The sequence below is a fragment of the Anabrus simplex genome, chromosome 12 (assembly GCF_040414725.1).
Source record: "Anabrus simplex isolate iqAnaSimp1 chromosome 12, ASM4041472v1, whole genome shotgun sequence".
NCBI classification, from domain to species: Eukaryota; Metazoa; Arthropoda; class Insecta; order Orthoptera; family Tettigoniidae; genus Anabrus; species Anabrus simplex.
In genome coordinates, this window is record NC_090276.1 from 89,923,145 (window position 1) to 89,942,219 (window position 19,075).

The 19,075-nt window shown below is 38.8% G+C and overlaps 1 protein-coding gene across 6 annotated transcripts in view; it reads right to left on the reverse strand.

Moving 5' to 3' along the window:
• Nucleotides 1–2,502: 2,502 nt before the first annotated feature.
• cnc (cap-n-collar) overlaps nucleotides 2,503–19,075 on the reverse strand; it is a 553,804-nt gene continuing 537,231 nt past the window's right edge. For all 6 annotated transcript variants that reach the window (XM_067156616.2, XM_067156615.2, XM_067156620.2 and 3 more), the window contains 3 exons: nucleotides 16,493–16,680; nucleotides 14,742–14,915; nucleotides 2,503–6,102 (listed from right to left, as the gene is read on the reverse strand). In XM_067156616.2, the coding sequence (XP_067012717.1) occupies nucleotides 5,944–6,102; nucleotides 14,742–14,915; nucleotides 16,493–16,680 (521 nt within the window). In that variant the 3' untranslated portion in view covers nucleotides 2,503–5,943. The remainder of the gene's footprint in view (nucleotides 6,103–14,741; nucleotides 14,916–16,492; nucleotides 16,681–19,075) is intronic.

The window sequence follows — 19,075 nt, forward strand, 5'->3', positions numbered from 1 at the left end:
CCAAATGTTGCTAATGGAAGCAGGATCTACAATTTGGATGAAACGGTGATTACAACTGTCCATCAGCCGAAGAAAGTCATTGCAGAAAAGGAATCTAAGCAAGCAGGCAAAATTGTCAGTGGGAAGTATGGATCACTTGTCACTGTATGCTGTACGGTGAATGCAGCAGGAAATTCTACGAAGGGCGTACTATATTATTTTACACTTTATTTTTTCTACTCAAATGAAGTACATTACACATCAGTTGTTATGTCCACCTTCTCAACGTAATCTCCTTGTAACTGTATGCACTTTTGCCATCGATGTGTAAGTTTCGCCAGACCTTCCCGAAACCATTCTTTTGGAGTGCTGCATACCCATGCCTTGACAGCTGTGACCAGTTCAGCAAAATCTGCAATATGGCGACCACGCAGAGGTTTCTTCATGTTCCCGAACAAGTGATAATCACTTGGTGCCAAGTTGGGACAGCATGGTGGGTGTGGCAGCACCGTAAATCCCATATGATCAATGGCAGCGGTGGTTTCTCGGCTAGTGTGGGGCTGGGCATTGTCATGTTGCAGAAGCACACCTTTAGCCTATTTTCCTGGCCGCTTAGTTTGAATGGCATGACGTAAGCGCTTAAGGGTTACCACATAGGTTGTTAATTGTGGCCCCAAATTTCAGCCAGTCGATGAGGATGATGAGGGTGTTTCGGCTAATTCGACATCTACATTTTTAGCTCTAATTTTAAAGCAATAAAAATATGAACATTTTCAAAAGCATTGTGCTGCCAGTTTCCCTCTTTGGCCAAGATTGTTGTTGTTGTTGTTGTTGTTGTTGTTTGAGTCATCAGTCCATGATGCAGCCCTCCACGCCACCCTATCCTGTGCTAACCTTTTCATTTCTACATAACTATTGCATCCTACATCTGCTTGTCATATACCTTGGTCTACCCCTACCGTTCTTACCACCTACACTTCCTTCAAAAACTAACTGAACAAGTCCTGGGTGTCTGGCCAAGATTACTGAAGTAATAACATAGAAAAATACATTTCACTCATTGTTATTGAACAATTTCTTTTCTAGTCTGTGGGTTTGAAGATCCTTCATCTAAATGAAAATATGTAAAAGTCAACAAAGTCTGAAATAATAGAATAAGTACTGAATATTTTATAGTCTAAATGTTATCACATCTTTTTTTAAAGTTGGAAATAAGAGGAACAAATTACATTTTCCTGGCACTTCTTAACATGATATACTTTCTAAGAGCACTTTTTGGCCGATGACTTTAATGTTAGGCCAATTTAAACAAGAAGCATCAATTCTTGTTCAAGTCATAACACTAAGTATAGAAATACTGATAACTTCAACATAAGTAAATCTATCGCATCATTTATCTTGCTTGAAACTGTATTTATCGACAGCTCTTGCACGAGGCAAAATTAAGTTTAAACGTTTCATAGAATATGAGAAATTTTACTTGTGATGTTTATTTGCTGAATGTTCTCAAAACATGTACAAAAATTTAATTATTGGAGGATATGAAATACTGACCGGGGGGGACCTAACAGCAATCCCTTGTGTTATTCTACATACTGTTTAATCGAGCAGCTCGTCTCCTTTCTCCTGAGTCTTCCCGTCTCAAAGTTTGCAACATTTTTGTAACACTAGTCTTTTGTCGGAAATCACCCACAACAAATCGCATTGGCTTTCTTCATATTTCTTCCAGTTCTGAAATCAGTAATCCTGGTGAGGGTTTCATACTCTAACTGGGATCTTACCAGCGACTTAGAAACGCCCTATCCTTTACATTCTTACTACAACCCCTATATAGCCTCATAACCAGGCGAAGAGACCTGAACCTTTATTTAATGCCCTGTTTATGTGAATACACCAATGTAGATCTATTAACTCCTAGGTACTTACACTGATCCCATTGAAGACATTTCACCCTATCAATGCAGTAATTAAAACTGATAGGACTTTTCCTCTTGGTGAAACTTACAACCTGATTTTTCACCACTGTCTGCTGTCCATCTCGCAACATAGTTGAGGTCTTTTTACATGGCTCACAATCCTGTAACTTATTTATTACTCTATACAGTTTGAAAGCATCTGTAATAAGCCTTATCTCTGATTCCAGTTCTTTACTTAGAAAACATAATGGCCCAATAATGCTGCCTTGACGAACTCCCCTCTTAATCACTCCTTAGTTGTTTCAAGCAGCTCCTTCAGTCTTTCTTCATAAGTACTCGTAAATCTGCCAGTATGAGATTTGTATTTAAAAGAAAACTTCCTGGCTGAAATCTTGAAAATTACCTCTGGCATATCCTGTCATTTACAGCATCTTCATCATAAACAACACAAATATTTCTCCGGGTTTGTAGAGCACCATGTTGTCAAACACTAAATATCCATACACGGGATATTACAGATATGTTGCTGTACTCTTCGTGATAGCTGGGAATAGGGAGTAGCTTTCTTGACAATACAACTAGATTATAGGAGAATGACACACACACATACTTGGAGATATATTTTTAAGTTTTATTTTAAAAACCTTGATCACGAATCAAAATGTAGACGATACAGGATATCACATATCCTTGTTCAGACAAGTGCAGTAACTACAAGACTATACAGACCTGACCACCCTAACCACTAAGTCACAACTACTCAGTATATATATATTATATCATCATTATATACAGTCACAAATAGCAGTTATATAAAAATAGTTTTTATTCACACATTATAATATGTAATCCTTTTATACAATGCCCCTTTATTTAAAAGAACAATCCTTATCAACAGAACAGAAAGCTCCCGTGTAGTAGCTGAAACAAAAGTAAGCCAGACTCTTCTTAAAGGGGGCAACAGTCTGGCCGAAGCTGTGAGACGTTTCCAGCGGTTGTGGAAACACAGGTACAAAGAGTTTCTTATTGTTCATCTTTTATAAGTACGCTCCTTTTTATTTAAATGCAGGTTAGCTTCCTAATGCAGTTAGAATTGTTAAGAGACTGTAAGTACCATAGCATGGTGTGTCAATATTGCACGCAGACAACAGACTTTGTTACCATTCTCATCTCAGTTCTCAGTCAATTTCCTTCTTTGAATTTTCTTACCACTGCTGTTAGATACAGATTTAAGTGTACCTGAACGTGAAACCTGCATGTTTTAAGGCCAATCTTGTAGGACCATAGCTAAGAAACCATTTGAATTAATGAGATTAAGAAGGAAAAGATTCCATATTTTGGTCAAAATAAATTGAGATAGCAATTTTAAATCTGAAAAGAAGATGCATCCAATGATGGAGAAAAGGCTAATATACTGCTAAAGCTTTTGTAGGTTGTCAGAAGTTTTGAAAATTAATGAAAAACATGATCCTACCTGGACAAAAATGATGGTTCATTAATTTAAGCCAATGGTTTCTGAGCTAAATATACATTTTCACTGCTTAAAAAGCTATGGATAAGAAACAGATATGCTACTTATCGTCAACATTCTGGGAAGATAGAGCATGTGAAGAAGAAGGAGGCTACATGGAATCTTTTACATTTTAATGTCGCCCATTCATTTGCTCACCTCTTAAAATCAACTACGGCACAATATCAACTCTCTCTCTCCCTTAGTTCATCAACAGTGATGTGAATAGCAGCATATCACACTTGAAAATACAATTTTCATGGAAGATATTCATTTATAAGTTATTTTCTTTCTGTCAAGTTAATGATTAAAGTTAACAGTGTACAGAAAAAGTATTTTACCCTCTCACAAATTAAAGGTGGCATAGTACTTATATTTCCTTGTAACTTACAGGCAATTAAAGAAGTGCATCAAACTTTTTTAAACCGGGCGAGTTGGCCGTGTGGTTAGGGGCGTACAGCTATGAGCTTGCATCCGGGAGATAGTGGGATCGAATACCACTGTCGGCAGGCCTGAAGATGGTTTTCTGTGGTTTCCCATTTTCACACCAGGCAAATGCTGGCTGGGGCTGTACCTTAATTAAGGCCATGGCCGCTTTCTTCCCGTTCCTAAGCCTCTCCTATCCCATCGTCGCCGTAAGACCTATCTGTGTCGGTGTGACATAAAGCAAATAACTTTTAATGTTCTTGAAAATATTAATGTCTCTCTCTCTCCCTTTATTTTTTTATCCCACTAACTACGTTTACGGTTTTTGGAGACACCGAGGTGCTGGGATTTTGTCCTGCAGGAGTTATTTTATGTGCCAGTAAATCCACCGACAAGATGCCGACGTATTTGAGCATCTTCAAATACAACCGGACTGAGTTAGGATCAAACCTGCCAAGTTGGGGTCAGAAGGCCAGCGTACCAACCACTTGAGCCACTCAGCCCATCAAAAGTAACGTGTAATGTTAGCCAACAGCGAAGTGGTGCTGCCACATAGAAACAGCCACTTTTGTTGCAGAAAAATACACATATTATAGACATTTGGATTTGGGAAAGCTTACTCTGCTCAGAGAAGTGAAAAACCAAAATGTGAACTTTCGACAAAATTATTCACGTCCAGGTACCCTTAAAGCACGTAAGGAGAAGTTTGTGGCCAAGCACAACATCAATATTTCAGTCTCTGACAATCTTTTAATAGTGGGAAAAATTTGCAGCATACAAGGGTAAGTGAATTCAGATGCTCAGAGAAATTCCTTGCACGCGGAACAATTAAGTCCACACAGCAAACATCACGGTCTCACAAAGGCTTAGAAATATTTGGCTTCAAATACTGCTTCATGCAAGCATTTGAATTATCTTAATCACTAGATATTGCACTGGGAATACAGATTTGCACGCCACAGTTGTCATTGTGGTGCGAGATAGTTGACAATTTGTGGAGTTCAAAACACATCTGTAATTTATGCTCACAACTGCATTTCTTTGACAACAGTGAAGCTATGCAGTAGAAGGCTGTGGAAGCTGGATAGATGATGAAGTGTTTCAAATAACACTAGGAGTATTATTTGTGAACACCAGCCTAGCTCTGAACAACAGGTGACTATTATAACATTTCCAGCATGACCCTATGGTTCCAACTAAATAATAATAATAATTTATTTTTTCTTGTTGGTTAATGTGGACAATCGAAGTGTTGCCAAGTGAAAGTTCCGCAGAAAATAACAGCGATGAAAATTGTCAAGTTGTACCGGAGTGGTGGGATATCAGCAATGATGAATGAACCAAGCACCCACAGGTTTGAAGTTGTAAGCTGGACTTTAAAATATATAAATAAATAGTTTTTAATATCTTTTAAATTTCTTAATTTAATCATACAGTTAGGGGATCTTGTGAGGTAAGAAATGCAGCAGCGAAGGAGTTCATATCTTAGTTTTTTTCCTGTAGTCCAGTTAAGTATATCGCTTCCGAATATAACCACTCACTTTTATGGAGGTAGAGGTACACAGACTAATTCAGAACGCACTGGCGTAACACAGTATGGAATAAACTCTGTCGGTAGCACACTTCTCGCTCGTGGAAGGTTTGAGAAACAAGATCTGTTTCCAAACAAGAGGACAACTGAATTACCTTGCACTTCAATCAACAACTGTCAACGTGTCGTATTCCTGCCAAACAGCCAATGCGGACCATAGGTGTGTCGAAACATCTGCTGAGGTGAAATGCAATACCAATTTTGAATGGGAATGGTAACAAATTTTCAAAACAAGAAACGATCCTCAATACTCAAATGAGAACATCAGTAAAATCTACAAAGTGCTTTTGAGATGGTCTACGATTAAACTATGCAGTCTTAGCACGGTCTTAAGCTCTCGTGTTAAAATAGGTCTGTTTCTTCTCGCTCGGAATAAAAATTGGACTTCTCCTACATCAACGCAGCAACTCCACTCGCGTTCGTTGGCACACATTTGAGTAATGCACCATTACTGCTTCACCTGAGATAGGAATTTTTTATTGTGCCATTTCTCAAAAGCACTTCATACAGAGCAGAACGGGTCACTCTTTATGTTGGTCTTTGTGCTTCTGACGCGTCATGTCCGTCTCCAGCATGCCCGTCGCATTGGAACGTGGTACCAGCAACACTGTGCCATCGGCTGATTGCTGAAGACTGTACTCGTATGGGGAATACGGGTTGCCGTCAGGATCTCTGAGGGACTGAAACAGAACGAGACACATTCTAAGTTAGATTTAGAAACAACAACAGCAGTAACAATAACGGGGCAGAATAGCTTCAGGAAATGTGCTGTTGCCGTTCTTAATGAAAGCAGCATCAGGGAGCTGAAGGTGGTCTGGGGAGCAAATGGACAGGTAGTACAAGGTTGAGCAAGTATGTTGGTAATTATGGAATGAAAATAGGCAAGAAAATGGTATTCACCAGAGCAAGAAGAGAAGGAAAAAGCAGAGTAAAAAAATTTGCAGGACAAGCCCTTGAAATTGTGGGAAGCGAACTGTTGCAGGACTGAACATGGAGATAGTACCGTTTTCTTTCACAATCTCGTCCATAACCACTATAAATAAAAAAAGGTGACAGCACACTTCCTTGTTGTAGACCAGTTTCATTCCAAAAGCACTCTGTCGCCCTCCCACATGTGTCTTGAGACTCCTGCAACAATTTTCTTCTCATTCTCTTTTCTAGTACCCTTTTCAATATCTGAGATATGAGCATGAATCCTCAATAATTATCATGTATCTTCTTGTCTCCCTTCTTAAATATAGGTATTATTACTCCCTTACTCCAGTCATTTGGTAGGGATTTTTTTTAAATTTTTCCCCCCCAAATACATCTAAGTAGCCATTGTAGGACACTGGGTACTGCTGCTTTTATTTTCCACAAACAATTCATCCAATTCCACTGGTTTTTGCACTTTAATTCGTTTGACAGTAGGTTCCAAGTCTTCCATTGTGATTTTACTCTCAGATTCTGTCTCCTTTCACAATATATCTCTACACCACTTCTCACATTCAGGAGTTCATCATTTTTTTCCTTTTCACCTGCTTTGTATAGGCTAGACTCTTTCTTTTCTCTTCCTTCTCCCAAGTCCATATGGCATCTTTTTACCACTAAACAATCCTCTTCCAACTCTCGCGTAAATTCTTCCCAACTTTCCTTCACGTACTATTTTCTAGTACAGTAAAAGTCTGTTATAGCGAGAATTAATAATGGCGAAAAATTTACTCACTATAGCGGATTGTCATTATATCAGAAATTTTGTAAAAGTTGGTGAAAACCCCATGCACAATACGGCTTATTCGTTTATTATTTTTTCAAAATCCGTTACGACGTGAAGGTTTGTGTTTAATTTCATTCTAAAAAGAAATTATAGTATCACTCACGTTTCAGATTTCTACTTCAAACAGCGTCACCTAAACTAACCGTATATGCATCATGAAAACACAGTTCAAGTGCACGTAGAGAAATGATAACCTCCTCGCTACAAATTTACATGGGAATTTCCAAAATTTAACTAGACGTGAGAAAATATAAACTATCCTCTGAAATCAGTGATGTACTCTGCCATATCTTGAGGTGTATCACATTCTTACTTAATTTCAGTATATAATATAAAAATTAAATGATCAATAACTTCAGCCTTTAATTCTAACGAGTTAACAACTGCTATCGGCCATGTCATTTACGAATTTATTACAAAAAGGTGTTATCCTCATTCAATTTGATTTTTTCTCTTAGGCCGCATTCACACTAAGGCGATATAAAACGAGTGATATATCGTAAGCAATATATGATACGTAACACACACAGACAGATACTTGAAATCTAAAGGGAGGCGATAAAAGAGGTTCACAGCTGCGCGATTGCACAACATATCGCAAGTGATATATCTCTCGAAGTGCAGCTTGCTAGTCTCTTCAGCGATTAGTATCGTACGATATTTCGAGCTGTGAACATGACGGGAAGAAGAGAAGACAAATCTGTAATACCTTTCATTAATTTAATGGAACTGATTGGTACAATTTGTAAAAAAATATGTAAAAAAAATTATCAAATTTTATTAATACTGCTTTTTATATTCATATCTACTTACCTTATAGCAATCAGAAGTTTTTTATCTGAAGAAATGGCTTTTCAGAAATTGAAAGTTTTCAGGATTCATTCTATAAAACTCCCTGAATTTTGATTCATGTTCAGACAGCTTTCGAGAAACTACAGCCGAGCTATGGTGCAGGTTGGTAAGATTGTAGGGATGTACCCAGTATTTCCGTTTTCTTTTCATCCTACGCCTGAACCAATAAGCCACTAGAACATTTGAACTCATATTTCTAACTGATGTATTGAGAATTGTGGTCCCACCAAATTTTTATTGCCCAGATCGCGCCGATTTATCGCCCAGTGTCATGAACCTTCCTAGCAATATATCGTCGCAATATATTCCTTACTACATATCACTTATCTTATATCGCCTTAGTGTGAACGGTGCCTTAGAGAACAGCAGTTGACGGGTATTACTAATAGACTCCGACATAGCCTTCGAATGTCTACGAGACAGCTCGCAGGTGTACATAGCGACAAAAAACCGATACGGTTCAATGATCAATCCCATTTTGTGGTAAATGTTTCAGTTTTTTAATTCAAACAGCGTCACCTAACCTAACTTAACCCTACTATATGTATCATGAAAACATATTCCAAACGCCAGTAGAGGAATGATAACATTCTCGCTATAAATTTACATTGAATAAATTTAACCAGGCGCGAGAAATATAAACTAACCTCTGAAATTAGTGATGCGCTCTGCTATATCTTGAAGTGTATCACATTCTTACTGAATTTCAATGCAGAGTATTAAAATTAAGCAATCGTTTACTTAGCCTTTATTTCTAATGAGTTAACAACTGCTTTTGACCACGTTATTCACGTATTTGTTATGAAAACACGTTCTCTTTCATTTCTAATTTTCTTTACGGAACAGCAGTCGACAGGTATTACTAATAGACTCATCCGATATCGCACTCGAATGTCGACGAGAAAGCTCGCAATTGCACATAGCGAGGAAACGATACCAAAGGTTGCATTTTATGGCAAACGCTTCAGTTTTCTTATTGAAACAGTGTCACCTACCCGAACTTAACCGCATATGTAGCAAGAAAACATACATAGAACACCAGTAGAAAAGTTATAACATTCTCACTGTAAATTTACAAAGGAAATTTACCAAAATTTTACCAGACGCGAAAAAATATAATCTAATCTCTGAAATCAGTGATGCACTCAGCCATATCATGAGGTGTATCGCATTCCTCCTTAATTTCAGTGTATAACATTAAAATAAAATGATTGTTTACTTCAGCCTTTATTTCTAACGAGTTAACAAATTCTATCAGCCACGTCATTTACACATTTATTACAAAAACGTGTTCTCTTTCATTTCTGATTTTCTTTACGGAACAGCAGTTGACAGGTATTACTAATCGACTCCAACATTGCCTTTGAATATAGACGAGAGAGCTGGCATGTACACATAGTGAGAAAACAGTACCGTTCCATATTTTAAGCGCCAGTAGAGAAATGAGAACCTTCTCGCTATAAATTTACATAATAACAACCTTTCTGAAATGTAACCTGCCATGAGAAAATATAAACCAACTTGCGAAATAAATGATGCACTCTGCCATATCTTGAGGTGTATCCCATTCTTACTTAATTGCAGTATTTAGCATTGAAATTAAGTGATTGTTTACTTCAGCCTTTATTTTAATGAGTTAACAACTGCTATTGGATACATTATTTATGCATTTATTATGAGAACATATTCTCTTTCATTTTCATTTTTCTTTATGGCACAGCAGACGATGGGTTTTACTAATTGAATCCGACATCGCATTAGTGTGTCGACAAGAGAGCTCACTAGTGGGGATATAGCGAGGAAAAGATATCAAAGATGATAGATCGCATACAATATAATAGCTAGGTGCATAAATATCAGTAACAGAAAAGAATCGCGCACACTTAATCGCTCATAATAACGGATGCTTCAGTGATAGGGCTCTTGCTGTGACCGAAGGATAACGCACAAGTTTAATGTAGGAATTTTGAAGGGACAGAAAAAAAATGACGTTATAACGGGTTTCTCGTTATATCTCGTACTCGCTATAGCGGACTTCTACTGTACCTTCTTTTCATTTCCTGATGCTTTCTTCTGTTTTATCCCTATTCCATAATTGCCATGTTTTCTTATTTTTCATAGCTTCCTTTACCCTCTCATTCCTCTCTTTCTCTTTTTCAGCTAATCAGTTTATAAATACTTTCATGAATGTCCCATTCCGCTTCCACATCTCCACCTCAGTTCTGGGTATGTGCCGCCGAGGTGCTGGAATTTAGTCATGCAGGAGTTCTTTTACGTGCCAGTAAACCTACCGACTCGAGGCCGATGTACTTGAGCACTTTCAAATACCACCGGACTGAGCCAAGATCGAACCAGACAAGTTGGCGCCTGAACCGTCTGAACTTCTGGACTCCGAGTTCTTCCCCAGGAACAGGTTGTACCATTTCACAATTTCTCGATCTGAAGGGGTGTCGTGAATGTTGTACTGGTGTCTAAAAGTTTGCTGGGTCCATGTAACACTAGAACATTTCATGTGTTATATGACACACTGCACATGCTGTTGTGGCAGGACCGCTCTGTATGGAAACCTCCACTCGCCTGAAATTTACATCCTTCCCTCTCATACTGCAACAAACTGCTCAGAATTATGTCTATTAACCTCGTGTATATAACGTTTTACTTTACTAACAACTGAAACGGATCTCATGGTATTATTGCCCACCGACATGAGACCTGGAGAGCAATGAAAGAAGTGGAGGTGTCAGGAAGGATATCGGAGTAGAAAAGTCAGAATGGAGAGAGACAAATGGAGATAGTCTGGACATGTTACGACGATGGAAGAGGGAAGGATGATAAAGGTTATAACTGAAGGAAGGAGAGCAAGAGGTAGACACAGACTGAGGTAGTAGGATGATGATGATGATGATGATGATGATGCTTGTTGTTTAAAGGGGCCTAACATCGAGGTCATCGGCCCCTAATGGTACGAAATGAAACGTAATGGAATGACAAATTAAAAGTACAAAATCCTACACTGACCAGAATTCAAAACGTGAGGACGAAGATTGAATGAATGGATGGATATGAATTTAAAGCGATGAGTGGAACCGACCCACAGTGCCCCACATGCACACGAGCTGGCGTAAAACAATAGTATCACTGACCAAGGGACTGCTTCTATAACACAATGCTGAATCGATGATGCTTGTAGTCGGATGGAGTCCAAAATCCAAGTCAGTGGCCCCACATAATGGTACTTATCGCTAGGAAAGTAGAACCATGGTATTTGTCATGTTGTGGTACTAATTAAAAGTAGCATAGACTCGCGGTATTCCACATATTATGGTACTACTCCCAGGTAATGAAATTTGCACATGTATTACAGACCTACATTTTCGCACAATGCGGGGCCATTTACAGGCAACGCAAACCTATGGTGTTCATCACATAAATGTACTAACCGCAGGGACTTGTACTATCCCGTGGTGTTCCTCATATAGTGGGTACTAATCATAGGCAAGGCAGAACCATGGTGTCGCTCATATGGTGTTACTAATCACAGGTACTGTAAAAGATGTCGTACTCTCGTTTGCTACTAATCACATACCTATTTTGTACCTAACATAGTGGTTAAAAATAGGAGAGGATTTCCACCAATCACTACTTATTTATTGTATATATTAAACTACAGGACCGGTTTCGACCTCATATTCAAGGTCATCTTCAGCTGAACCATATATACATATTAATATAATGAAGCTTTGATTAAGATTGTGGTGTTGAAGGAATGCCATATGATGATGATGTACATTTAGTTACATACAAATGGGGCACGTCTTAGCGTGAGCTGGCGTATATGTCATTCTGTGCAATATTGCAACTGTATGTCTAAAATGTTGAAAGTCTTAAAACTAGTGTATAAAACACGTCTTTTCCTAAACTAACTTATATATATGTACAAGATAAAAACAATACATAAAAACACTTCATGTACATGAACATTCGTTCTTGCTTGGTGGTCAATACATCGACTAACTTCCGTATTTAAGGCTTATTCACAGTTGTACACTTCAGCTGCTATTCTTAGAGTTTGTAAAATTGCATGGATAAAAGTTTTGTCTTCCTGTGCGTATGTGAGATAAAACACTTTCAATTTAAAAAGGGTGCCAAATGTATGGATGAAATTCAAGTAAAATATGTTCAGCTCTGCTGTGTGTGTTGCCCTTTTATAAGAACCAATTCATGTTTTCTTATTGGCGTCCGTAAATTTGGGTGACATTGGTTTCAAAGTAGTGGCTCCTTTCCCATTTGTAGCTGTGCAATGATGTTATGTTAATCTGTGGAAGATAAGATTGAGTTATAAGTGATATTGTGCGGAGGAATGTCTAAGGGTTATGTGTGTGAATTGGAATATGTACTTACTGTTGTTGGTGTAGCTGAGTTGTGTTTGACATGCGAGCTTGTAATGTACTACTTCGTGTTCTTCTTGGGCTTATGCTAGCTGCTGTGAGGGGAAGGAAAGGAGGGGTAGGGAGAGTTGTTGTTGTAGGGGTAGGGATGGAGCTGGGTGTGTTGTTTGGTGTTTTTCTGTTGCTTGTTGCAACTATAGCATGATAGCATGATACACAGAGCATTCAATATACCGTTAACAAAAGAAGATCTAAACAAAGAATTACAATTAATTCATGACATAGCTAAAAACAATGGATTCAAGAAAGACATGGTTAACAAAATCATTCACAAAATAAAATCCCAACCCAAAACCAAACTAACAAAAGTAAACGAACCCAAGAAAGACTATGCACTATTCACTTTCAACAATGTACACATATACCCCATAACTAACATTTTAAAAAAACATAACCTAAGAATAGCATTCAGAACTACACACAATAGTACCAACATCATACACAATGTCAGGACAATCAATAGCAACAACAAATACAACCACTCAGGGGTATACCGCATCAAATGTAATAACTGCGAGACCAGCTATATCGGACGTACCGGTAGAAACTTCCTAACCCGATATAACGAACACATAAATGCAGTGAAACACAATCATTTTTCCTCAATAGGACAACATGTCGCAGACTATAAACACAGTTTCACAAACATCGATAACGATATGCAAATCCTAAACATAAACCCCAAAGGCCCCCTGCTCAACATAACAGAAGAATTCTACATCACTTTGGATCAGTACACCAATCCAAATTACAACATAAATGAAATCACAGAAAAAACTAACATCATCTTCAATACAGTTATCCCCGCCTTAAAAAACCCTTACCTTAAGTTAATCGATAAACAGAATGCAACAAGCAACAGAAAAACACCAAACAACACACCCAGCTCCATCCCTACCCCTACAACAACAACTCTCCCTACCCCTCCTTTCCTTCCCCTCACAGCAGCTAGCATAAGCCCAAGAAGAACACGAAGTAGTACATTACAAGCTCGCATGTCAAACACAACTCAGCTACACCAACAACAGTAAGTACATATTCCAATTCACACACATAACCCTTAGACATTCCTCCGCACAATATCACTTATAACTCAATCTTATCTTCCACAGATTAACATAACATCATTGCACAGCTACAAATGGGAAAGGAGCCACTACTTTGAAACCAATGTCACCCAAATTTACGGACGCCAATAAGAAAACATGAATTGGTTCTTATAAAAGGGCAACACACACAGCAGAGCTGAACATATTTTACTTGAATTTCATCCATACATTTGGCACCTTTTTAAATTGAAAGTGTTTTATCTCACATACGCACAGGAAGACAAAACTTTTATCCATGCAATTTTACAAACTCTAAGAATAGCAGCTGAAGTGTACAACTGTGAATAAGACTTAAATACGGAAGTTAGTCGATGTATTAACCACCAAGCAAGAACGAATGTTCATGTACATGAAGTGTTTTTATGTATTGTTTTTATCTTGTACATATATATAAGTTAGTTTAGGAAAAGACGTGTTTTATACACTAGTTTTAAGACCTTCAACATTTTAGACATACAGTTGCAATATTGCACAGAATGACATATACGCCAGCTCACGCTAAGACGTGCCCCATTTGTATGTAACTAAATGTACATCATCATATGGCATTCCTTCAACACCACAATCTTAATCAAAGCTTCATTATATTAATATGTATATATGGTTCAGCTGAAGATGACCTTGAATATGAGGTCGAAACCGGTCCTGTAGTTTAATATATACAATAAATAAGTATTGATTGGTGGAAATCCTCTCCTATTTTTAATTGTGCAATTGTCAATACGGAAATGAAGATTATAGATTACGATAACATAGTGGTACTACGCGCAAGTAAAAGCGACCCATGGTGTTCCCCTCGAGGCGGTACTAATCACAAGTAGTTTCACGGTTCTAATATAATCATCTCTTGGTCGCCCCTTTTAGTTGCCTCTTACGACACGCAGGGTATACCATGGGTGTATTCTTCGTCTGCGACCCCCACCCACAGAGGGTTGTGTGTTTGGTCTGCAAGCGAGAGGTATTTTATTTCTTTCAAGTCCGCTGGGAAGCCGGTTAGGACACCCCTATGCGCCACGTAGGAGGATCACCTCTCCCCCCGGCTACGCCAGCATAGCAGGTTCGTGGCGAGGTGGTAGGATAGAGGAAGATGGAAAAGTGCCATGAGCCTTGCAAGCACTCCTTAGCACTGTACATTGATAAGACACTGTACTTACCTGGAAGACATGACGGTATAACTGGCTGAACTTCTCCTTCACACGCTGTCTCTCTGAAAGCATGTAGTCTCGTTCTATGAGCAGGCGATTTTTGCGGTCTCTCATCTCTCTCACCTCATCTGCCAGGCTCAAGATCTGGTCCAACTTGCGTTTGCGACAGTTCTGGGCTGCGACCTGCAAGAACACAATATTCGGTGTTAGCTGTTCAAGGGGTCGAACATGAATAACCAAGAAAATGTAAACTAACTAAAGAGTCTAAAATGATCACTCCATTCTGTATAATATTATAAAGAGAGAAAGTTAGTTTGAGGGTCACTCGAGTGGTTCCTTCGCCATTAGAAACTATGGGTAATTGTGCTAACTTAACAGAGGAGCTAGCAGTTTCGAAGAACCAAAACCTCGTTCAATATTGTCAGGTGGTAACATTGAAGTAAGAATTAGACTAAACAATCTGCCTCACGTACCTCCTCAGCCTCTGCATGAATTAGCGTGTATCCACCTATACTTCTAACAGATTAGGGGTCCCATACGTTTGTCTGCCTCATTCCACCTAACAGAGCTTCTCACACAGAGTTGTTGGATTTGCACCGCTGATGGATACCAATAACGATTTTTACCCTTATCCACCCACCGGTACCATGGTCGACGTGCAAGTCCTCCAGGCTGTATGCAATTATCTGGCAAACTGCTTTTTCTGGGGAAGTTTGAGTTAGGAACAAAGTTCATAATATGAACTTCTTTATAGAAAATTAAATTCCACAGATATTTGGCAAGCTCCATTGAGGTATGGTATATGCATAAAAAACACAAGGGCAGAAGGGCCACACGACGGCGCAATAAACTCGTTGACCTTCCAACGTCCGCGTCTTTATTATACATGGCTAGCCGCTGAAGTCGGCCGAAGCAGACAAGCGAGACCTGCATCTAGCGACAGCCAGTTGTACCTGACAATTAGTAAAGTAACAGTTTTATAGACAGCAGGAATATTTTCCTGATGGATCGTTGTATTGTAGAGATATGAGCTAGCAAATTTGCAATGGGTTCTCTTTGATATCATGATGACAATTTTAATTTAATGGTTATTAAACTCACGGAAAGAAAATACAGCATAATTAAAGCCAATGCTCGGCGTTGGTGTGAAGACAAAGATAGTCTAAAAATTCATACTGTAGAAGAAAGTCATTCATATGATTTCACAAACCACTTTTTAAGCCGATTTAATTTTTTTTAAAGGAAAAAGTGGGGGTCATCTTGGATTTGGAGAAATACAGTAATTGGATTGTCCAGAATGATTCCTAAAGCCCTCAGAACAAATTTAAATGGTGAGCTGACACTTGTGCTTACGCCACCTTTCCAGTAATTTTTCATCCTGCTTCCCACCATGGAAGTAAATAGTGAACCCTGCCTGTTGGTGAACATAATGAAAGCACTTTAGGCCTTTTCAAATGTGAAATTACTAGCGTTTCATCCCAGTGTAGTAGTGGGATCACCACACCTTCCCAAGATGCTGGTGGTTGTGACACCGATGCAAGTCTGCTATGTAGGACAATGCAGTATGGGAAGTTTGTTCCTCCACTTGTTTAAATGCCTTCCTTTGGCAACTGGTGACAGTGGGGTAAAATGCTGGTAATTTCATGACTGAAAGAGGTTGAATGTTTTTAACAATTGCAGTTGACAAAATTAAATTATGATTCCCTTCTTGGAATTTAATTTTTGATGTGATGAAGGAATGTTAGTTAACATACGAGTACCTTGTTCTTGCCACGCCGTCGGATGTCCCTGATGAGGGACAGCTGGGCCTCGCTCAAGTCGTATTTGCTCAAACGTTCATTGAATTCGTCCATGGGAAGGTTGATGATGTCGTTTACTGTGATGGGAATGTTCATTGCTCGTGCTCGCTTCTCATCTCTGTTGAGGTGCTCCTCCTCTGACTTTCGGCCTGCACAAAACAAAAAGCAGAGCACTCCTCGTTTATTTGTTAACATATAGACACACAGTTTTGACATAACCACAAGCGTTATGAAAATCAGCACAGTTATCACAGAAGTGAATCGCCTCAGCTAAACGCCAGAATGATGCAATCTCTCTCAACGGGCACCTTCTGCTATGAGAATTCTATCACGCATACTCAGTACACTTTGGAGTGCAGTAAGGAGTGGATGTGTTCACCGATTTAAAAGATTCCAGTCTCAACGTGTTCACAAATAGACAAGCAAGCAAATATAAGTGATGTTATAGCAAATGGAAATACAACTTTTGGATAAATGACTGACAATTCAAAAATCTGTATTGAAATGTCTGAAAAACAGCTTTTTGACCGTCTAAATATCAATTATGATCCCGCATGTGGGGTACTTGCAAGCTCAGTCTCAGCCTGAGAACCTTATGAACCACTGAATAGAGAAACTTACACCTGAGATAACAGTACCGTTGAGGAAGACTCACGACAATTAGGGCAGAAGTTACATAATATACTAAATTTTGTAAATTTCCAAGTGCACAGAAACATATGTTCTTACTATACTCATATGTGCTGCTTGGCAATCAGCCAAATACTGTGGAACCTTGATTATCTGTTCCTGGAAACTACGTTTTCCCAGATTAGGCATTCAAATTTCGTGGTCCCACGAGCATCGTAATTAAATCACGGTGTAAAAATCCCGCATTATCCGTTCCTCGAAGAAACAATTTTCTGGATCAACTGTCCAGAAATTTCAGTCCCATGAATGCTACATCCTCGAACAAGCGTTTTTCAATAAACTGTATCTAACAAAAGGACGGCTATGGTATACTTATGGATCTTGGTGTTTTAACGACCCGTCATTGCGATAATTAGAGCAAGTACTGCACTGGAAAAGCGATCGGTGATGAACTTGCATACGGGACCATCTTAGCATCTTAGAATCTCGGAAATCATAAAGCAGAGAGTGGCCACCAGTGCATTTCGACAGTTCTACTTGAAGACAGGACGAGTTTCGTCAAACGTTCGCACTTATAAAACGTCCACATTATGTCCAGGGCTAGATGTTTTTATTTTACTTTTTTCGTTGTATTGCCGAACACATTTTCGGCACTTCCCTCAGGGCACTATATAGAAACTGGGCTTTCAGGCAGGAAACGAAACTGCTCCTTCTTAACACAAATCTAGAACATGATTATGTTATCGAGACCAGAACACCTTACATTAAAAAAAAAAAAAAAAGAGGGAGGTCTTGGGATTGCCTATTACTGTTTTGGTCCTAATGTAAGACTGGAAATGTTATGTTTTCATGTTAAAATGCAGTTGTTTTATTTGCGAACGTTACATTTAAATGGTTTGTATCATTTCCAACTCGTACTGACGTGCAGCGAACGCGCTTTGCAGCTGAGCTCAAGGTCACGAATAACTAATTTCTTAAGTTCTGATGATTTTTCCTCTTTCCAATTTGATTGGATTTGTGACTGGCAGAATTGAATATACTGCATTCGGAAACTTTTGAGAATCGATACTTACATTCGAAACCATGTTCTCGAGTTCAACATAACCTTTAAAAGTCGATGTAGACCTAATTTACGTAGTACAAGATTTCCAGAAACTGACTACGAATAGTATACCAGAGACAAAATTACAATGGAAGATTAAGAAAAAGGGATTTCGCCATCATGTTGGGCGCTTTTGTATCTAATGTGCTTTATTTTATTAGATGAGAGAATTAAAAACTACCTGTGGTCGATTGTCGTTTGGCTTGGCGTTATTAGATTTTTCGAAGAGTTGGCTAATCAAAGTTGCTGAACTGAAAGAAGTTTTCACAGGAAACTAACGAAGATTCCCCTGTAAAATTGAATATAAAGTATCGAGATTTTGAACTTGTGTACCGGTAATTAATGTTTGATGCCGGTTTCATGGTCTAACTTGCCTGCCTCTCGTCCGGAGGGTCCGGGTTCGATTCCCGGCCAGGTCAGTCACTTTTACCTGGATATAAGGGCTGGTTCCAGGTCTACTCAGCCTACGTGATTACCTTTAATTAAGGAGCTATCTAATTTTGAGGTGGTGACCCCGGTCTAGAGAGCCAGAAATATCGGCCAAGAGGATTTGTCACACTGACCATGCGTCACTTCGTAATCTGCAGGCCTTCGGGCTGAGCAACAATCGCTTGGCAGGCAAAGGCCCATTAGGGCTGTAGTTTGGTTTGATTTAGGAGTTTTTGTAAGATTATTATTATTATTTACATTTTATGGCCTTCATTGGACCACTCTAGCCAACTTTATACAAAGAATTTATCAGTTTCGTGTCAGCCCAGTACTTCTTCATTCTCTCTGATCTTATCCTTCTTTCTTCATCAGAAATCACCCTT